Source organism: Mastigoproctus giganteus, chromosome 5 (genome assembly GCF_048544385.1).
Source record: "Mastigoproctus giganteus isolate SK-2022 chromosome 5, ASM4854438v1, whole genome shotgun sequence".
Taxonomy (NCBI): Eukaryota; Metazoa; Arthropoda; class Arachnida; order Uropygi; family Thelyphonidae; genus Mastigoproctus; species Mastigoproctus giganteus.
The window spans coordinates 105,581,657-105,605,482 of record NC_143579.1 but is presented as its reverse complement, the minus strand read 5'-3'; the positions used below and the strand labels follow the sequence as shown (position 1 = coordinate 105,605,482).

The window sequence follows — 23,826 nt, the reverse complement described above, 5'->3', positions numbered from 1 at the left end:
ATAGCCAGGGTTTACTTCGCTTAATTGGGACAGCATGCCGTTTAATCAAGGCAGGAGACCGCAGCACTGGAGATTACCCTACGATTGTCTCCGACGGTACCACGTGGTTCAGTCGAAATTCTGGAGGTCACAACCATAAAAATAATTAGCATTCACCTGTTTATTGGGCTTTTCTGTTAGTGAAATCTATCATAAATGGACAGTAAACTCGATCTTACTGAATTTGCGATAATACCGACAGCTGGAATTCTGTGGGTTATTATGGTAAAATGCATTTACACTTCCATGGATTCTTCAATTATATAAAAAAATTAATTTTCAGATCTTCTCTTCATTCCTATTTTTAAAGCTTTGTAACTCGTTACTCCGTTCTCACTTGCACATATTGTGTTACTTGCAATTTGTGTGTGCCGTGTTCTTTGTTATTGATTGCTTATCTTTTTACTGTTTTAAATTTTAACCCCCACCCACAAATGTCAGTAAATAAACAGAAATGTCAACTAGTTCATATGTACACATTACAGTACGTATCAATTATTCCGATTATCACGTATTTTTTAATTGGTAAGATAATATCTTTGCTTTTATAGCCTGTGGATAATATTCCTCCTATTTTCGCTAATTAGAATCGCTGTTTAATAGAATTAAAATTCAATTCACAAACGTGATCACAATGACCGGCGCTTACTGCACATCGTATAGTGAATGGTACTTTACTATGCTGAGTTTGTCGTAACATGATTTGATTGTACAGTGAACCAATTGAAAAAGGGGGGGGGGGTTGTATTTTTAACTATTTACATGAAACTTCACATAATCGGGGCAGCCGCTTAATCGGGCCAAAATGCACTAGTCCCAATGTGTCCCAAATAACCGGAATGGACTGTAATTCTTAAAAGTATACTAATATATTGTGAGCATCGTGTAAGTAGTTATTTCTTATTATGTGGGTATTAATATATTGTTTTAAAATGTTAGAAAATTTATTCATTCCCACTTATTTCTGATTTATTTCCCATCTTCTACTATATTTCTGAATATTGAATTATAGTATTTTTCATTGTCGAAAAAGGGATATTTCTTTATAACAAAATTTCTGTTTAATGAATTTTTTCAAGCGAATGATCGATTTCGTTATATGGAGGTCAGACTGTATTTTAAGATGGGGAGAGATATTCACCCCACACTACATAAAGATAATGAAAGATAATTCCCTATACTGCTTTAAAAAAAAAAAAAAAAAAAAAGGAATGCATACTTACTGCAAGGTTAGCCAATGCTATAATAAAGAGAAACACAACAAGGGCATAAAATAACATGCCTTTGCAGCCACGGAGTCCAGTTTTATGAAGATACATTTCATATATGGGAACGTAACCTGCTCGGCAGGTGGTACTATTTGGCTTGTTAGGATTATGTTTCACCAGAGCTTTATCTTGCAGTGACAGAGTATTAGCACCCTATAAACAAAAATTTGCATTTTCTTAACATCTCATATATCAAACAAATACAATGTTTCAAAATTTAATGTCTGACTTGGTGAATGTTTTTACATTATCTAAGGTGATTTGGATTGTTCTTGTCCTTGGGAATTTTTTGCTCCTCAGCAACTTGGTCTACGGTGCACCAGTTTTAAGAGGCACGTCAATTTCATTCAGTTTCGCGTGTATTAGGTCTATACAAAGTGTGTGATCACAAGTCAATTTGTAAAGGCTGAAAAAAAAACAAAATAACTTGCATGGGATACCCTACCCCTTTCCTCTGCCTGAAATTGGCTAACTACAGTGCCAATCAAATAGACCTTTGAGAAATTTCTACACTCGACAACAGGATTTGAATGCAGACTTATCCAAATGAGTCACAAGTGGCAAAACCACTATACCAAACTGAGGATGGTTGAATTGTGTAGCTTAGCACAGCATAACCTCAAGTAACGGTATGTTAATGTATTGTACTCACCAATTACATGAATTCTGAAGCTTGATTTGCCAGTTCAAAATAACTTGAAAACACAACAAAAGACTGCTGTATAACCAAACTGGAAATGTTTTTTATCATTATGAAATTTTGGCTTTGAATCTGGGGGGGGGAAGGATTCCAGTATACAGGGTGTATCATAATGTGTGGGAACCTCTTCAGGAATGGATTTAAGACCCAAAAACAATAAAAAAAAAAAAGTTCATCTAAACACAGGTCTAATTTTGCCTTGTTTCCAAGAAAGATCCAATATTTAGCGGAGTTCATGCAGGATGGTAACAGATATGGGCCGACTAAGCAGTCACCGACCATACCTGCCCACACATTTATTGCGAAGCGATGTTGTGCCACATGGGGTGCACACCGTGTGGGCCCTCTGCTAATCCATACACTAGGTGCAGACATGCACCTAGTATGGATTACAGCCAATTTTTGTGTTCCAGCAACTATCTGCTTACGTTTACAGGAAATGCTCGAAATGACCACCGTGCATGTGAATATAAGCCTGCAAAGGCCTTGTCATAGACCTCCTCACCTGCTCAAAAGTTCCAGGTGTGTGTCAAATTTGCTGTTCTCGTGGTGATGATGATGATGGGTCTACCACCATCTGAAACCCATTTTCTAAATGAACCAATTTCCACAAGGCATTCATGTTTCCTGTAAAAGGTCTTATTTGGTACATGACGATTAGGGTAGTTTTCTGCATGTAAACGTCTTGCCTCGGTTGCATTGCATCTAAATAGTCCATATACGAGATGCATGAGATGTATGCCTGCCATCTCTCAATTTCAATAAGCCTCCATTATCACAGCAAACACACTGAATCAATATAATTATTACTATTATCTATATGGTGCAAGAAAGCCTGAGGCTTATTCTGCACCAGCCACAAAAAAAATTTGAATACTCAGAGAGAGAGAGAGAGAGAGAGAGAGAGAGAGAGAGAGAGAGAGAGAGAGAGAGAGAGAGAGAGAGAGAGAGAGAGAAGTAGGAGGGAATCACCAAAAGAGAGAAGAATGATGATATCCAGCTCAGAACCCTGGGTGTGCCAAGCCCATACTCACCAGATGTGAGTCCCTGGGATGTTAATAAACTCCAAATGTAGGCCCTTGTCAGGAGAGCTAACTGAAATCACTCATAGGACACTTCAGAACCTTGTTTACATAACAATCAGCAAAGCACTCTATGAGATATCGAGCACTGTTTGTAAACAGTTGAATGGAGTCAGCCATGCTAACTCAGTTTGTGGAAAGAATTTCTGAAATACAAAAATGGCTGTAACTTGGAAACAAAGCAAAATCAGACCTATGTTTATACATGGTGTCTCAAAAATATTGGTACAAACGTTTAGGGGAGGTAGGTAACATCTAAAGGAATGTGAATCGCATCATCATCATCATCATCATCATCAGCCATTTTCAATCCACTGCAGGATGAAGGCCTCTCCAGCAACTTTCCAGTTCCTTCTGTTTTGAGCACTGGCCATCCATTTACTACTCAAAAACTCATGAATTTCATCTATCCATCTCCGCCTTTCTCTTCCAGGTTTTCTTCTAGCTCCTCCTGTTATTTTCTTAGTCCATCTGTCATCATGTCTTCGAGCTATGTGTCCTGCCCAAGACCATTTTAGTTCTTTAGTTTTGATAAGAATGTCCTTTACTTAAGTTTTCTGCCTAATCCATGTGTTTCTCTTCTTATCTAACGGTCTGATTCCCAGTATAATTCGCTCCATTCTTCACTGTGTAGTTCTCAGCTTCTCTTCCATTCTTTTGGTGAGTGCCCAAGTTTCACTTCCATAAGTCATGGTGGGGAGTATACATTGATTCATTATTTTAAGTTTCAGACAAACTGGGATATTGCTCTTCAGTATGTGACTATATTTCCTGAATGCTATCCATCCAAAATTTATTCTTCTCTTGACTTCCAGCCATTTATCATTATTACAGCTAACAACTTGTCCCAGATAAGTATATGACTCCACCTTTTCAATTACTGCTCCTTCAATCATTATTTCCCTTTCCATGGCATACTTGTTCATCATTACTTTTGTTTTAGCCATATTCATCTTTAGTCCAAAATCCTTACTAACTGTGCATAACTGATTAAGATTTTGCTCTAATTCTTTGGTATCGTGGCTTATGACCACAATGTCATCTGCAAATCGTAAATGGTTTAGGTACTCTCCGTTCACATTGACTCCTTTCTGCGACCAGTCTAATCTTCTGAAAGCTTCCTCAAGGGCAGCAGTAAACAGCTTCGGAGATATTGTGTCTCCTTGTCGAACTCCTTTCTCAATTTTAAATTTCCTACTGTCTTTGTCTAGTCTAATAAAGGATGTAGCACTCTCATATATTTTCTTCAAAATCATAATATATGGAGTATCTATGCCTTGTCTTTCCAGTGCCCGAAACATTGCCTTATGCTGTATGGAGTCAAATGCCTTTTCATAATCCATAAATGCCAGGCATAATGGTGTTTTATATTCATTTGCTTTCTCCATTAGCTGTGATATTACGTGAAGGTGATCCATAGTTGAGAATCCTGTCCTAAAGCCAGCTTGCTCTTTCGGTTGATTCTCATCAAGTATTCTTTCTAATCTGTTAGTAATGACCCTTGTGAACAACTTGTAGATATGGGATAACAAGCTAATTGGTCTATAATTTCCAATTTCTGATTTATCTCCTTTCTTATGCAGCAAAACTATGATTGCATTATTCCACTGCTTAGGCATCACACCTTTTCTAATGCACTTTGTGAAGAGCCTTGCCAGTTTTTGTGTTATGTCTCTTCCTCCCAATTTTAACAACTCTAAAGTAACTTCATCTTCCCCCAGGGCTTTCCGATTCTTCATTTTCTTCAATGCATGTTCTACCTCATCAGGAAGAATATTGGGTATGTCGTATATGTTGCTACTTTGCAATCCATCTTCCCCACTGCTGGTATCATTCCCTCGCTCCTTGTATAATTCTCTATAGTAGTCTTCTGCTATTTGAATTATGCCTTCTCTGCTGTTTATAAGTACATCATCGCTATTCTTCAGTTTCAGTATCATTTGTCTTTCTGTATTACTGCTCATGGCTGCTGATTTAAATCCTTTGTTTTCCCTTAATGCTTGTTCTACTTTTCTTATGTTAAATCTTCTTATGTCATCTCTGAGTCTCTTTCTAATGGCTTTGCATAACTCAGTATACTCAATTTTATCCCTGTCAGTGTTTTTCTTGCTCTTCATTTGTCGTCTTTGGTTCATCATGACAAGTGTTTCTTGACTAATTTTTTCTTCTTTGGATTTCTGTTTCCCTATAGGTTTCTTGGGCTTTATCACTTTCAGAAAGTTGTAATATTCCTCGTCGATATCTTGGTCCTGAGCAGTCTGCAGAAGCTCAAACTTGTTCTTAAGTTCCAGTACATACTGCTTTTTCTCCTCCTCTGTTATTTCAAAGACCTTTGTATTATTTACTCGAGTCAGTTTTTTCCTTTCCTTTCCTACATCTATATCAAGTGTACATCTTACCATTCTGTGATCACTTCCAACATTTACCTTATTCAGGACGGTAACATCATTCACAATACATCTTCTGTTAGTGAGGATGAAGTCGATTTCATTAGTTGTTAATCCATTTGGACTCTTCCATGTCCACTTTCTGTTCACCCTTTTCTTGAAAAAAGTGTTCATTACTGACAGTCCTTGAGATTCTGCAAATTCCACAAGTCTTTCACCTCTTTTATTTCTTTCACCAATTCCAAAATTTCCTATAGTTCCTCTTTCTGCGCTGTTTTGCCTTTTTCCAACCTTAGCATTGAAGTCTCCCATAATAATAGTGTAGTGGGTTTTCTGCTCATCCAGAAGACTCTCAATTTCAGTGTACATTTCTTCAACCTCTTCATCATCATGGCTCGATGTTGGTGCATAAATCATTATAATCTTTAGCTTGTGCCTCTTAGAAATCTTGAATATTAGTCTTGACACCCTTGGTGATGTACTTTTGAATTCCAAAATGTTGTTTTTAAAATCTTTATGGACCAGAAACCCAACTCCACCTTCACTCTTTTCACTGTTTCCATTGGTGTACAGCAGATTTCCACTTGATAAACTTATAAGTGATTCATTTCTTCTTCTTGTTTCAGCCAAACCGATGATATTCCAATTCACATTTTCTAATTCCTTTTCCAGCTCTAATATCCTGTCTTCACCAATGAGTGATCGTACGTTATAACAGGCCAAGTTCAGTTTCCGTGCATGGCAGCCTGGTCGTACCCAGAGATTCTTAGCACCCTCTGCTTCCACTCTGATCCTCTCGCTGCCATAAGAGGGAGAGTGAAAGCTGCTGGGGACCGAGGGCCGTTTGTATTGTTCTGCTCTCAGTGCTGGAGGGTTTGGTCTTTTCCTCTTCACGCTGACCAGTGAATCGCATAGGAACCAATAACCGGAAATGTCACCGTAAATCGGTACATGGCACTGTTCATCAGTTCGCTAGAGGGAAAATTTCTGGTTTGCTCATTCAAGCAGTAGTCGCTGCACGAAGAGCATGCAACGATATACAAACTGTGAGCTGGCAGACATGCACCTAGTGTATGGATTAGCAGAGGGCCCACACGGTGTGCGCCCCATGTGGGACAACATTGCTTCGCAATAAATGTGTGGGCAGGTATGGTCGGTGACTGCTTAGTTGGCCCATATCTGTTACCATCCCGCACGAACTCCGCTAAATATTGGATCTTTCTTGAGCAAGTTCTACCAGGGTTACTTGACGATGTTCCAGCAAATGTGAGACGCAACATTTGGTTTCAACATGACGGTGTGCCTGCCCATTATGGAAGATGCGTTTGTGACCATTTGAACAGGCGTTTTGGGCGTCGATGGATTGGCCGTGGTGGACCCATTGCCTGGCCCCCATGCTCACCTGATTTATCGAGCCTTGATTTCTTTCTGTGGGGGACCCTCAAATCTATCGTGTATGAATTGCCTGTGGAGACGGAAATGGATCTCATGGCGAGACTCGTCTGTGCTTCTGCTACTGTCAAAGAAACTCCAGGTGTGTTCGACTGTGTCCGCCAATCCATGCTGCATCGGTGTCACACATGCATTGCATCTCATGGTGGAACCTTCGAGCATCTGTTGTAACATCATGAAATGCATCCATCTCGTACTCCATTGTTAATATTATGTCAAATAAATGTTTGCCACTAATTACTGTCTTGTGTCATTTCTGCTTCTTGTGCCTCTGCTACTACTTTCCCGTGACGTTTCCGGTTATGGATTCCTATGCGATTCACATTCCTTTAGATGTTACCTACCTCCCCTAAATGTTTGTACCAATATTTTTGAGACACCCTGTATAAACTTTTTTTTTTTATTGTTTTTAGGTCCTAAATTCATCCCTAAAGTGGGTCCCACATGTTATAATACACCCTATATGTGTGGCATGACCTTTAAAGATGATTCCATACAATTACTAAGTATAGAAAAATATTTACATTTCATTACTTCACTAAGAATCACATCCAAACATTATGGTCTTCAATCAGGGTTCTGTAATAATCTTGAAGTTCCGTGAAGTTCTGTAAATCAAAAAGTTTTTTTAGAACTTCACATGAAAAACAAACTACAGATGAACAAACTGTATGTGCCTGATTATAGGTAATATTAATCTTAAAGATTAAAAATCTAATCTGGTACATCAGGTGCCTCCGTAGCCAGGTGGGCAGGAGCAGCAGTGCGTAGCACACGCTTCTTGATTAGACTGGGGTTCGAGCCCGTGACCACCAAATACGGAGGATGCGGAAAGGTCAGGAAATGACCACCGCATATCCGGAGCAATATGGCCTTAGTTGCTAATGCTCCTAAAAACCAAATAACAACAACAACAACTGGTACATCGAAAAAAGTTACACCTGTTGGCATGCAGCATACCAGTCCCCAATATTCCTTAGAAAAAAAGGCAAGAAACAGTTTATAATAATAAACTTTAAATTTTAATTCCTCCTTCTGATATTATATTGGACAATAAGAACAAATCCAAGGAAGTGAAGCCAGTCGACATTGCTGGACAGTGCAGTGTCGAGTCAGTTTGGTGTGACATAAGCATTGGGAGATCAAAATTGAGAGTAGGAGTGTACTATAGGCCTAATGACTCTGATGAGTATAATAAGAAACTGTACGGGGAAATAGAGTGGGCCAGTAAATCAGAGAGTCTTATAATGGGGGATTTTAATTTCCCAGATATTGACTGGAATTTGGGGGCTGGTCACTCACACACTAGCAAGGCTTTTGTGGATTTATTGGATGATTGTTTTCTACATCAGCATGTTCAGGAGGCAACTAGAGGGAGTAATACTCTTGATTTGATGATCAGTAGTGATTCTTCATGCATTAAGAATCTGCAGGTAAATGAACCACTAGGTGGCAGTGATCACAGTGTGCTGAAGTGGAATTTGCTCAAAGAGGTAACTACCATTAGGGGTAAAGGGAAGGGTTATTGCTTTCATAAAGGTGACTACGATGGACTGAGACAGTATTTAAATTCTATGCAGTGGGACCAACTGATGATGTTACCAACAGCAAATTCAAAATGGGAAGCATTCAAAGAACTTATCTTGGAAGCTACTAGGCTTTACATACCAACTAAGAAATATTGTTCAAGGTTTAGGCCTAAGTGGATGTCAGATGAAGTAATGAGACATATGGCAGAGAAGAAAAATGCATGGGATACATACTAATTAAAACGTGGCACAGAAGCCTATGATAGATACAAGTTGATCTGTAACCAAGTTACAAAGGAGGTTAGGCAGGCGAAGGCAGATTATGAGAAATCTTTGGCAAAGGATGCAAAGAAAAACAGCAAAGAGTTCTTTACTTATGTAAACTCTAGAAGGAAGGGGATGAATCAGATTGGTCCACTTGATATCGATGGGTCAACTGTTGATGATCCTGCTCAGGTAGCTAACAAACTGAATGAATATTTTGCATTGACATTCACACATGAGGAGTTATTCAGCGAGGGGAATGCCAGAGGTGTATTCAACTCTGGCAGTAAGCTAGAGAATCTTGTAATAACTGAGAGTAAAGTGGAGGAGAAATTGTTGAAGATAAATACAAGAAAGGCACCTGGGGTGGATGGGATCTATCCAGTTATATTAAAGGAAGCAGCAAAGGAAGTAAGCAAACCCTTAGTCATAATTATGAGAGCTTCCTTGGACTCAGGGGAAGTACCCATGGACTGGAGATGTGCAAATGTGACCCCAATTCACAAAGGAGGATCAAAGGGCGACACAAGTAATTATAGACCTGTTAGTTTAACTTCTGTTCCTGGAAAATTAATGGAGGCACTGGTTAAAGAAGCACTGCAGGATCATCTAGACAAGACTTCAGTTATAGCTCAGACACAGCATGGTTTTGTTAAGGGGAAGTCTTGCCTGACCAATTGGATTGGATACTATGATGCAGTCACAAAAGAACTGTATGCAGGGAATAACTTTGATATTATATACTTGGATCTTAGAAAGGCTTTTGATACTGTTGCACATGGAAGATTGCTGCACAAATTGGAGCAGTGTGGCATTGGAGGCAAATTGCTGCTATGGATAAAGGGGTGGTTGAGGGGGAGAAGACAGAGAGTGGTAATCAATGGACACTGCTCATCGTGGACTAATGTTATTAGTGGAGTCCCTCAGGGTTCAGTATTGGGTCCATTATTGTTTTCTGTATTTATAAATGATATTGATGATGGTATATCAAGCTTAATGTCCAAGTTTGCAGACGATACGAAGGTTGGCAGGGTTTTCAAGGACACTACTGACACTATGCTACTGCAACAGGATCTAGAAAGGTTGAGCAGATGGGCTGACAGGTGGCAAATGAAGTTTAACATTGACAAATGTAAAGTACTACATATGGGAAACAGCAACCCCAGAGCAACGTATCAACTCTGTGGTACTACACTGACAGTGGTAGAGAATGAAAGGGACCTGGGGTGGTTGTGCAGGCAGATATGAAGTTTTCTGAGCAGTGCAGACGGGCTGCAAGAGTAGCTCATGGTGTATTGTCGATGATATATAGGAATTTTTCTAGCAGGGATAAGGAGGTGATTATTCCCTTGTATAAGGCAATGGTCAGACCGCACCTAGAGTACTGTATACAGGTTTGGAGGCCTCATTTCAAGAAGGATGTTGAGATGCTGGAATGAGTACAGAGAAGGGCAACAAGATTAGTGAATGGAACAAAGGGGTACTCTTACGAAGAAAGGCTTACGTTTTGCAAATTATAGTGTCTGGAGACTAGGCACTGGCGAGGTGATCTGATAGAGGTGTATAAAGCCTTGAATGGTTTGAGCATGCTCAATGCTGATGGAATTCTTCCTCTTGCTCAGAATAATCACCTGAGAGGGCATAAATTCAAATTGAGGAAAGACAGATGTAGGATAGACGTGAGGAAATTTGCCTTTAGCCAGTGTGTGGTTGGTTGCTGGAATAGACTCCCATCCCTTGTCGTGGAAGTTGATAGCCTAAATAAGTTTAAGGCTCAGCTGGACAGGTATTTCGAACGAACAGAGGGGTGAAGTGGAAGTGGTTATTTTTTATTTATTTATTTATTTATTTTTTTTTTTTTTTGGCTGATGCTGCATAAGCTTGCTTTCTTGCATCAAATGCCTTTACTAATGCTAATATCTTTAGTGATAGCAGCCTTGTATCCAAAAAAAATATATATATATTTCCTGGCAACCTTACAGCCAAATTTCTGGGCCAAAAAATAAGCAAAATCAAAGCTCTAAGGAAAATTAATAACAGTGTGGGCATGCACTGAAGTTTTTAACCAGATATGGAACTATTAAAGAATTTTTTTATGGGTATACTTTTTCAATTAAAAAATAATCAATAATAACAGAGTGAAACTGAAGGACATACTACTGACAAGATAACTTGGCAAAAGCATGTTATGCTACATCACCACATGTTGAAAACCCTCAACAAGGAATTTAATTCCTCAGGAAAAGTGCATTAAGTATTGTATTGCCACAAAACATGAGATTCAAAAAGTGTAAAAAGGGATATAAATTAAATGGAGCAAAAAGAAGTGACTACAGCAAACTGAAACATTTACATTAACAAATGCTTATTACATGGAATTTTTCATTATTATTATTTATTCTTTTTTTTTTTTTTTATCTGGTGCCCAGTTCCAATAATACTCTATAAACAAAATATCACATGCATAATAACAGTAATTTAAAAAAAAAAAACTTTTGAGTCTTCATGCTACATTTTGTGCCTCAGAGTTCAGAAGCATAATATACTATAAACAACATGGATATACTGATAAAAAATTTTCTTGGTCAGCAACAATATACAAATATCAATTATATTCATAGTGAAGACAATTTTTTTTTTATATAAATTATTTCATAAAGTAAACATGTGGGACAGGTTCTAATAAATCAAAATGCTTATGGTGTAAACACATAAAAAGATTTCTCAAAATATGTATACTGTATATTTAAATGACCAATTACTATATGCACCCTTTCATTATTTTTACATGACAAGGTTTAGAAGCCTGTAAAATACATGGCAGCAATTAGATGTCTAATCTTGAAATTTTTTCTAGTCAATGATACTATGTGCACTATAAAAATGAAATACAGTATAGTTATAGTCACAGTAATTTTTTTTTTTTATAAAAACATAAAGTAACTTTCAAAATGCTTACAAAATGCTGCTCATGAATATTTTCCATTAATTTATTTTATTTTCTCTGGTCAATCATCAACAGTACTATAAACACTATGTCACTCTACATATATAATTTTCACACATGCTTGTTAGAAATTTAGAATAGACAGTTTCTTGAAGGTCAGTGGCATACCCAGGGCAGGGTCAGCAGGTACATTATACCCCCCAAAGCCAAAATCTGGTACTGTGGCACTTTTTAGCATTAGGCAATTGGCACCCTTCTTTTGTGAATGTACCTACTGACAAAAAAATCCTGGCTATGCCACTGGTGAGGGTATTGTTTAGTCTATGTACAGCATGAGATGGAAATCACCAATGTTTCAGTGTATCTATTCATTGGTGAAATATTACTTTTTTATTGTGCATAGTTATTTTTATTTTCATCTTTTCTCAATAGTAATTTATAAAGAGACTAGAAATCCCAGCATGCATAGCAGGCTGGGATTTCTAGTCTCTCTCTATATATATATACTGTATATATAAATTTATATATATATATATTACTATCAAGACAATGTTAGGTAGGGTTAGAAAACTTCTAGTCTGGAGTATACCTACACTAACAGTTTAATGGCAGCTGCAAGCAGAGATGAAACTGATTTTTGCAGTGCTTCTATTTGGACATGCACTAGCTTAGAAAGCAAAGTGGAAGGATATTATAAAGCCTGCTTGGGACAAGCAATTATTAGGTATATTTGCTTATAAACTAATGCAAGGAGAATGGTAAATAAATGTCATAAATCTGAAGAACTGGTTAAGTTACAAAATGCAAACATAAGGAATATTATTATTAGCCATATAGTGCAAGGAAGCCTGAGGCTTATGCTGCACCAGCCAAAAAAAATAAAAAAAATGTACTCTGAGAGAGAGAGAGAGAGAGAGAGAGAGAGAGAGAGAGAGAGAGAGAGAGAGAGAGGTAGGAGGAATCACCAAAAAAAGAGAACAATGATGATATACATCTCAGGATCCTGCGTGTGTCAAGCCCATACTCACAACATGTGAGCCCCTGGGGTTAACAGAAAAAAAAAGATACCATTCTGACATATGAGATCCAGAATTTAAAAGCAAAGACTACAATGTGTATAGAATGGATAAGAAAGGGATGAACAGCTCTTGGTTTAGAAGCATACAGATTCTAAAACAATATGCCCGGTTAACATTGTTTGGCAACGTAATGTTGAGTCAGTCTAGTGTAAACACAAAAATAGCGGTGGAAGTATGTCGTAGATCAAGTGACTGTGATGAGTATAATGAACTTGCATAAATACAGTGGGCCAGTAAATCAGATTTTGATTTTTTTTTTTTTTTGGTAGTTGTTGGCGCATAGGCTTCTGTGGCCATAATGCACCTCCCAAGGTTTTTGCAGTACACTGATCCAAGCCCGAGGCGGGAATCGAACCCGCGACCTTTGGGTTGCCAGGCAGGCACTTTACCCACCCGGCTAGCCCGGTCAGCCAGTAAATCAGAAAGTTTTATTTTGGGAGGTTGGGGGGGGGGGGATTTTAACTTTCCATATACTGAGTGAAACTTGTGTGCATGGCACGCACACAGTAGTAGAACATTTCTGGATTTACTTCATTTTTATTTGAGAGGCAACAAGAGAAATCAACACTAATGACCTGATTATCAGCAGTGATCAGTGTATTGATATGAGATTTATTTAAAGATATAACTATCTATAGTAGTTATATCTTTAAATAAATAAAACTAGCCACTGGGGGGGGGTCAGGCAAATTAAGGCAGATTTATACGAAATTTCTGGCCAAGAATGTGAAGGAAAGTAGTAAAGAATTCTTTGCTTATGTTAAAACTAGAAGTAAAGGGATGAACCACATCAATCCACTATATATATGAAAAACAAAACTACCACTGATAAACTGAATAAATATTTTTGTATCTGCATTCATGTGTGAAGTGTTTTAGGGATGGAGATACCAGAAGTATATCCAATTCTAACTGAGCACTATAAGCAGTATCTAATTCTAAAGCAAATATTTAATTCCTACTTAGTGCTAAAAGAGCACTAAAAAGCAGCATTAAAGAGGTGATTATCTATTGTACCAGGCAATGGTTAAGCTGCATCTTGAGTACTGCATAGAGGTTTGGAGGCCTCATTTTAGGAAGGATATAAATCTGCTGGAACAGGTGCAAAGAGAGGCAATGAGATTAATGAAGGGAACAAAAAGGTGGTCTTACCAAGAAAGGTTTCAGTTCTGCAAACTGCAGAATCTGAAGACTAGGCACCTCAAGGAAAAAGGTGTTTAAGGCTTAATTTTCAGATGGAATTAGACAATACTAAAATAACTAATTCCATCTGAAAACACCTGGATTTGACAGAATCTATCTAGTTATAAAAGCAACAGCAAAAGAAATAAGAAAACCTTAGACTGTAATTATGATAACATCCTTGGATTCGGGAGAGGTCCCTATAGAATAGAAATGTGCAAATATTTTTCCTATTCGTAAAAAGGCAATCAAAGAGCAAGGTGAGTAAGTACAGACCTGTAAGCTTCTGTGCCAGAAAAAGTAAAAGTATGTAATGCAAGATAACCTTTACAGGAATGCATGCATTTGCAAGGAAAGATCTTGTCTGACCAATCTGATCAGGTACTATGAGGTACTCACAAAGGAGCCTGGATGCAACAATTAACTCTGCTATAATATACCAAGATTTCAATAAAATTTTTCATAACAATTTTTCATGAACAACTGCTACACAAATTGGAGCAGTGGCATTAGGGGAAAATTACTGCTATTGGCAAAGGGATGGTTGAAGCATGTAACAAGTGGTTAATAATGGATACTGCTCTTCATGGGATTAATGTTATGAGCAGGGTCCCACTGGGTTTGGTGTTGGAACTCTTATTATTTTTATTTATTAACAATATTGATGAAGGCATATCAAGTTTAATGTCTGATTTTGCTGATTACACAAAGGTGAAAAGGGTGATAAATGACAGTAATTAGAGTAAATTTGTAAATTTGGAATCAGAAAACTTCATATACGACTACACAATTGCCCCCAGGTCTCTTTCATTCTCCACTACCCTGAGTGTAACACCACCCAGTTGGTACATTACTCTGAGTTTACTGCTACCCATATGCAGTACATATCGCGGCACACCTACGTAGTCATAGAAGAAGAAATTTCTAAGTTTCGCGGCACACCTGGAAAATTTTGCGGCACACTAATGTGACGTGGCACACCCTTTAAGAAACACTGGTCTAGATCAGGCAACTGTAGCCCGGTCAAGCAAGCCTGACTATTACAAACATTTTAACAAAAACAGCAAACCTGTCTATCCCACGGAAAAAACCGAGGAAACAGAAAAGAAGCTTCTCTTGGGTATAGTCAGTTCAAGGCACCCTGGTGGTGCCCTGAACTGACTATACTCAGGAGAAGGGTGCATCAGGTGAGGAGAAATTTTCAAAGAGCCAGAATACTTGGCCACAAAATAAGTTGGATGTACTGAGAGATTCTATAAGAATCTCTCAGGAATCAGTATACAACCATATATAAGACAAGAAAAAAGAATCAGTATATAAGACAAGAAAAAAGAATGCTGGAGGCACTTGGTGGGAACTACTGGAAACAATAACCCTTGTGGAGTTGTCTACAGAATAGTGACCAACAAGCTGCCAAGATGTCTTAGAAACTACTTTCAAACCAGAGGGAACCCCAACTCTGTGTTGGGAAGATTCTGTAAATAATATCCTAGACAGTATTATTCAGACTGAAACTGGCGATCATTCCCCCCACCCAGCTAGACATTATTGAACCTCTGTTTACTCTACAAGACCTAGAAATAGAACTATCCAAAACCAAAAGCCAATAAATGCCCAGGTTTTGACCTCTTAGAGGTTGAGATTATCAAAAAATTAGTGGAAATAGCACCAGACAAATTAATAGCACCATATAATAACTGTATGACAGAAGGTATATTCCCAAAATTATGGAAAAAAGCCGTGTTAAGATTAATTTAAAAAAAAAAAACCCTGAGCAATCCCCTACTGATCCCAAATCATATAGCCCAATAACCCTACTCCCTGTACTAGGGAAAATATATAATAGACTAATATATAGCAGATTAGTTCAATACTACACAGAAGCAGTTTACATTCCAACAATCAGTATGGTTTTAAGCAGGGTAACTCTACGGAGGATGCCATGCACCACCTACTGACAACAGTTAAAAACTCAGAGGAGAAATATATGCTGGCAATCTCTATTGACTTTGCTGGGGCATTTGACTGAGTCTGGTGGTCTAGTGTCCTTAGGAGACTCACTCCGCCAGTGAAATGCCCCATAAAAACCTCTGTAAGGTAATAAACAGCTACCTTACACACCGAAGTGTCTCAGCACACACAAGATTCCAGGAATTGGACACACCCTGTGAACATTGTTCTGGATGAATTTCTGGCCTTGGATCTGGGTCCCCGTGGGAAGCCTGGACTTTGCAGATGACATGATTTTCCTCTTAGTGCTGCAGGAGTGAGCACAAATGCACATGCTCAAAATATCGCCTGACAAAACCAAACAAATACTTCTAAAAGGCAATTTGGACATAAGAAGACATCCACAAATCAAGATTAACACAACCATTATAAAAATGGTAAAAGAACTAAAATATCACGGCGTAGACTTCAATTCGAAATTAACTTTTTACCCCCATTTCACCTACCTAGCAAAGAAAGTGAGAAATTATGCAGGTATGATTGCCATGATCAGTCAAGCAGACTGTGGGCTCAAAGGAAAGACTCTGGCATCATATACTGTGCAATGTTCCTATCTGTTATCACCTATGGAGCCAGTGTGTGGTTCACCCGCTCGGCCATAGTAAGCCTGGCCTGAACACTGTTTATTTCAAAATTTTATTTTTGGGAACTTCATAATTTGCCACATAAGGTCAGCCAGATTAATATACTTTATAACTGAAACCACCCCGTAGCAATCAGATGAGATAGAAATGTGCAAGGGAGCAGGTATGGTCCCTTGCACATTTCTATCTCAGTACTGTATCCTCACATTCGACCACTCAGCAATTGCTGAGGATCCAAGGTTGTACCAAACTATTACTATAGAAAACTGATAGTTTTGTTGGTTCTGGGAGGATCCAAACTCCTCCCTTGAATGAAATCATTCAGATATTTTACAGACATCCTGCATATACACAAACCATATAATTCTATCACAAAAGTCACCTTCTATTTTTTGCTTCAACGTTTGTGTTTAATTGTATATTATTCATCATTATAAGTCAACCCCCTCTCCTTTTTTCACAGTCATCTTTAACATCTTATTTAGTGGTGTAAGATAAATCAAACTGTCCTTTTTTTTTAATATAAACCCCAAACACGAAAGGTATCAAAACCTATAGTACTTAGTACCATGCATGGGTTGAAGGAGAAGTATGGGGGAAGGGGGATGCCAGAAACTTTGCTCTAGAGACTAAACATGGGTTTCACCACTTCAAGCCTCCAATAAGCAAAGTGGTGGTATTTCACCAGTTGATGAAAGTCATCTACCACCTACAGCTTCTTAATTCAATTATTTTTGCTCTTTCTTTTATAAGTTCACATTTTGAAATCTGGTATGGAAGCACTTTTGCTATAAGAAAATGACAATCTCAAAGATTTACATTTTCAGAATTCAAAAAGTACACCTGAAAAAAAAAAAAACACTCCCAAGTAATTATATGAATTGTTTTCGCCAAAACTCAAGAATTTCTTCGTGAAGATGAAGAAATTCTTGAGTTTTAACATTGAGAAAAAAAGATATATTTGTGTAAAAATGTATAACAATAAATTGTAAATATGGTATTAATTCACATCTTTCTAACCCTACACATGTGCCATTAATTGAAATTTATAATTGCATACTCAGCATATAAGTTGATCAAAATTGACAAATTTTTAGTGTCAGAATACTGTAATACGGTGAGTTTTAATGTCTATCATTATTACGATTATTACTGATAATAAAGATAATAATAATATTTTATTATAAATTTTTAAAAACTATATAAATGTTAACACAATAGAGAGCTATTTAAAAAGTTCTAAACATTAATTTAAAAAATGAATCTCCCCCCCCCCCTGCAAAGTTTAAGAGTGCTGGGGCATTCAAAGGGATAGACTGCCCCAAAGACAAGGTCATAAACAGTTAAATACAAGAAACAATTTTGACATTACATGAGAGTAAATTAAAAAATATGTGGGGTCTACTCGTGATTCAGAATTGGAAGTATCCTTAATTTTGGGAATCAGTTTCTTATTCAAAATAATCTATACACCACTCACAGCATTTCAAGAACATTCCAAAGGCATGCTGGGAGGGGCTGATGTGGCCAAGTGGCCAATTAAAAAGTATATAAATACACATATTTGAGTTGACCATGGTTCGATTCAGAATTGATCTGATCACATAAGACTTCTAAATCAGGATTTATTAAATGACTGTTTTCTACACCAGCATATTAAAACTTCAAGCAACGAGAAAAAGCAATACTCTATGTGATTTTTGGCAGCGATTCTTCGTTCAGAATCTGCACATAAAATACTCACTAGGTGACAGTGATCACAGTGTATTCACATATAATTTACTTAAAGATGTAACTGCTGTAAAAGCAAAGGAAGAGCTTTTGTGTTTGTAAAAGTGACTACAATGGTCTGAGAGAATTTTTAAATTCTATGCAATGAGACCAACTGATGACGTTACCAACTGCATATTCTATATGAAAAATGTTCAGGGAAGTAACAATAGAAGCTATTAGGCTTTTATACCAACTAAGAGATACTGTTCAAGGTCTAGACCTAAATGAATGTCAGATGAACTGATGAGACTAGTGACAGAGAAGAAAATTGCAGGGAAGATTATATATTTGCAGGGTACACAGAAACCTATAGAAAGTATAACCTAGTCAATAAGGAAGTTATGCAAGGTTATGAGAAGTTTTTAGTTAGAATGCAAAGAAAAATAACAAACTGTTGCTTATGTTAACACTAGAAGAAATTTTGACCACATTGGTCCAATAGATACGAATGGCACAACTATTAATGATCCTGTTCAGATTGTTGACAAACTGAATAAATACTCTGCATCTACATTCATACAGGAAGTTTTAAGAGATGAAAACACCACAAGTATACCAAATTAAAACTGGGACATAAATCATTTTGTAATAACCGAAAAGAAAGTGAGAGAGAAATTTTTGCAGCTAAAAGTTGTTGTTGTTGTTATTTGGTTTTTAGGAGCATTAGCAACTAAGGCCATATTGCTCCGGAAAAATATGCGGTGGTCATTCCCTGACCTTTCCACATCCTCCGTATTTGGTAGGCACGGGCTTGAACCCCGGTCTAATCAAGAAGCGTGTGCTACGCACTGCCGCTCCTGCCTACCTGGCTACGGAGGCGCCACAGCTAAAAGTAAATACGGTACTAGGAATTAATGGGACCTACCCAATTATATTAAAAGCAGTGGCAAAAGAGGTCAGCAAACCCTTGATCATCATTAGAGAGCATCCTTGGATTCAGGGGAAAGTCCCTACAGATTAGAGCTGTGCAAATGTCTTTCATATTCACAAAGATGGATCAAAGAGCAAAATAAATAATTATAGACCTGTAAGCTTGACTTCTATTTCAGGAAAAAATAATAGAGTCAATGATCAAAGAACTGATGTAGGATCATTCTGAAAGGAATGCAGCTATATAACAATTACAGCATGGATTTGTTCAGAAAAATATCTTAATCTGATTAACTACCAGTCGCAAAGGAAATGAATGCAAAAAAAAAACTAATTCTGACATCATATACTTAAATTTCGGTAAAGCTTTTGACACTGTTTCACAGGAAAAACTGCTGTACAAACTGGAGCAGTGTAGTGTAGCACTTGGGGCAAGTTACTGCTGTGGATGAGCAGGTGGCAGAAGACAACAGGCAGTTATAAATGGATGCTACTCTTCTCAGATTAACGTCATTAGTGAAGTCCCTCAGGATTCAATGCTGGGCCACTTACTGTATCAATATTTATTAATCATACTGATGAAGGAATATAAAGCTTGATGCTTAAGTTTCCAGAAGATGCAAAGGTTTGCAGGATGCAATTAAGGCATACTACTACAACAAGACCTAGAAAAATTATGCAGTGGGCTGAGAAGTGGAAACTGAGATTTAACATTGATAAATGCAAAGTATTGCATATAGAAAGCAGTGATCCCAGAATAACATATTATTTGGGTGATAATAATCATATGTTCAAGGTGTTGGAGTTCAAAAAAGATCTAGAAGTAATTATACAATCCAACTCAAAGTTCTAGGAGAAATGCAAATAGGCTGCCAGGGCAGGTTATGGAAGGGGATATTGTCAAAAATCAGTTATTTATCAAAGCAGGGACTAAGGAGGTGATTATACTGTTGTATGAGGCAATAATTACACTGCACCTTGAGCAGTGTAAGGAACAGGTCTGGAAGCCTCATTTCAGGAAGGATGTGGATCCATCTGAATGAGTACAGAGAAGAGATAGTTAGCCAGGGACACAAATAGGTACCTTAACAAAAAAGAATTCAGTTCAGTCAAAAAAGAAAGAAAGAAGTCTTTAAATGGATTAGGTAAACTAAATGCTGATGGCATCCTTACTCTTACTCTGCCAACACACATAACAGGGGCATAAACTGAAATTAAAAATTATGGTTCAAGACGGATGTGCAAAAATCTGCTTTTAGCCAGAGAGTAATTAATTGTTGGAACAAACCTTCATATGGTATGGTGGAAATGAGTTACTGGAATAAATTCATGGAAGAACTAGACATGTACTTCTTCTTGTTGTTATTTGGTTTTTAGGAGCATTAGCAACTAAGGCTATATTGCTCCGGGGATATGCGGTGGTCATTCCCTGACCTTTCCGTATCCTTTGTATTTGGTGGTCACGGGCTCGAACCCCAGTCTAATCAAGAAGCGTGTGCTACGCACTGCTGCTCCTGCCCACCTGGCTACAGAGGCGCCCTAGACATGTACAGTTGAGGTTATTTTCTTTTTGGCTGATAATGTAATGAGATTACTTCCTTGCACTATTTGTCCCTACTAATATTAAATATGGCTAATGATAACAGTCTTATCAAACAGCTATCACAGACAATGACGAGATGTACTTGAAATAATCTGAAGTATGACTTGAAAGGCGTGGTCTGAAAAGTTTGGTAATCAAACTCCTTGGGAAGGGGGGGGGAAAGAGAATCTGATTATGACCCTGAAGGGAATGAATAAAATGAATGAGGGATATAGACTTTTGCTGTTAGTGAGACAAGAACCAGCAAAAAACAGGAGGCATAAATATAAATACTGATGGGAATTAACAAAAGATTGGATCTCAAGAAATTTGGATTCTGGCAGAATGTTGTAGATTAGTAGAATAAATTATCTCCCAAAGCAGATGAAACAGGATGGGAATTTGTCAGAGTTTAAGGAGTAATTACAGAGGTGGTTTCTGGCAATGAGAACAACATAAGTGATTAGAGAAGTTTTGTTTATTATTTTTTGGCAGATGCAAAATAAAAATGCTTCCTTACATCATTTGTCCATTTTAATAATACATCTGAGATTTTGATATCTGACCACAGGTTCTCTATATGAAGTCTCATTTAAGTCAGTAAGCAAGATTGTTTTTTTTTTTTTTTTTTTTTTTGTAATTAAACAAAACTAGACATCAGTTTATATGAAAATATTTATATTTCTGGCAACATACATACCTGTAAACAAAATGCCTCCTCCACTGCCAAGTAGGAGAATTATCAAGCAGTGACAAACTTGTATCAGAAATGTCAAACGTTCCTAATGAATCATAAGAAATTTTGGTGAATGATATACTTTTATTCACACGTATGTTACCATGCTATATATTTATTGAAATGAGGTATGATATCCACTAAAATACTGTGACATTCTAGGGTCTAAGTTAATCCCTTCACATAACTGTGTTTGGTGAATTTAAAATGGACAATTTAATGATCCTTATTAAATGAATTAAAGTAAACCCTGTAATGCTACATTATATTAGTGTAGTCTATTAAATTTCAAGAAATATATAACACAATATCACAAGTGCTTGAATAAAATATAATTTAACTTAACAACGAAAAGAAATTTTAAGAATTTACTATGGCAAAAATTATTTGAAGTGATCCAGTAGTGGCAATGACCTGAAAAATATCATTTTTCAATAATTTTGCAAAAAACTCTCTTAACTGCATTCAGCCCAGAGGAAATGGAATTCTTTTAAGAAAACAAAAACTTTTAACAGTTGCAGGCCAACCTCCTATGCTTCTAAAATAAGAATGAAATGAAAGTAAACAAAGAAAGAAAACAAGACAGATGTTACGGCAACGAAACTGGCATGGATTTAGAGCTACAAATTTTAGTACATGGAATAGTTAGTTAGTTATTTGGTTTTTAGGAGCATTAGCAACTAAGGCCATATTGCTCCGGGATATGCGGTGGTCATTCCTGATCTTTCCGCATCCTCCGTATTTGGTGGTGACGGACTCGAACCCCGGTCTAATCAAGAAGCGTGTGCTACGCACTGCTGCTCCTTCCCACCTGGCTATGGAGGCGCCAGTACATGGAATGTGAGAGGGGTTAATGGGAAGGAATTGGAAAAGGAAATTCTAAAGACTAAAATGTGCAATATCAGGCTGTGACTGAGACCAAGAAAAAGGGGAAAGGCATTGAAATCCTGGAAGATGGCAAGATGTTCCTCCATAGTGGTATCCCTAAGATCTAGAGCAAGGGTAGGATTGCTCATTATAAGACCAGCATGAGTACCATCAGTGGCTGGGAATTTGTCAGAGAATGTGCCATGGTAGTTAACATCAGGCTGATGAAAGCCGCAATATCTTTGGTCATAACACATTCCCAACAAAGAGAATGCACTGATATGAACAAGTAGTAGTAGTAGTAGTAGTAATGGCAAATAATGCAAGAAAGCAAGCTTGTATAGCAGAAGCCAAAGAAAAAAAAAAAAAAAGAAAGAAAGAAGCATCCATTTGTAACCTCCAAGAGTTTGTTTAGTCCTCCCTTGAATTTATTCAACCCATCCACTTCCACAACAACAGATGGAAACCTGTTCCAATGATCAACAAACTATCCACTGGCCGAAGGCAAACTTCTGCCTTCAGCCATCTATCCTGCAACCATTCTTCTTCAACTTGAATTTATACTCCCTCGTGTGCAGTCTCAGCAAGTGGAAGAATACCATTAACATTCAGCTTACTCGATCCAGTCAAGGCTTTAAACACCTCAATCAGATCTGCCTGCAAGTGTCTGATCTCAAGACACTGAAATTTGCAGAACCGAAGCCTTTCTAGGTAAGAGCACCCTTTTGTTTCCTTCACCAATCTGATTGTCTTTCTCTGCACCCGTTCCAGCAAATCGATATCCTTTCTACAGTGAGGCCTCCAGACCTCTATACAGTAACTAAAGCCATAACAAAGGGATAATCACCTCCTTATCCCTGCTACCAAAGTGTCTGTATATCATTGACAAAACCCCATGAGCTGTCCTGGTAGCATGTCTGCACTATTCAGAATTTCATGCCTGACTGCACAATTACCCCCAGGTCTTTTTCATTCTCCACTACCCTGAGTGTAGCACCACACAATTGATAAGTTACTCTGGGGTTACTGCTACCCATGTGTAGTACCTTGGATTTGTCAATGTTAAACTTCAACCACTTCTTGGCCCACCGACCAAATTGTTCCTAGATCTTGTTGCAGTAACTCACCCTGATGACTGTCATTAACTTTTTATCATCTGCAAACTTAGACATTAAGCCTGATATACCTTTCTCAATATCATTGACAAATATTGAAAACAACAATCGACCCAGCACCGAACCCTGGAGAACTCCACTAATAACATTAGTCCATAAAGAGCAGTGCCCATTCTAGTACTACAAGCAGCTGCAAAGAACACTTAACAAGCTGGCAAGAAATAACATCATTGTTCTTGGGGACATAAATAGGAAACTTGGAAAGAAAACAGAGAAATGGGAGAGCATTACTGAGAGAAAAGGAGAGAAAATTATCGATAATAACTGTACTTCATACACTGCTTGGCTGTTCACTTAGAC

At 37.6% G+C, this 23,826-nt stretch overlaps 1 protein-coding gene across 4 annotated transcripts in view; it reads right to left on the bottom strand.

The window, feature by feature from the left end:
* The window catches only part of Scgbeta (sarcoglycan beta), a 131,517-nt gene that overhangs the window by 96,344 nt on the left and 11,347 nt on the right, over positions 1-23,826 (bottom strand). For 3 of the 4 annotated variants that reach the window (XM_090374135.1, XM_090374134.1, XM_090374137.1), the window contains exon 2: positions 1,263-1,460. In XM_090374135.1, the coding sequence (XP_090230261.1) occupies positions 1,263-1,460 (198 nt within the window). Of the gene's footprint in view, positions 1-1,262; positions 1,461-21,448; positions 21,531-23,826 lie in introns of all 4 variants that reach the window. The other variant, XM_090374136.1, reaches the window with a different exon arrangement.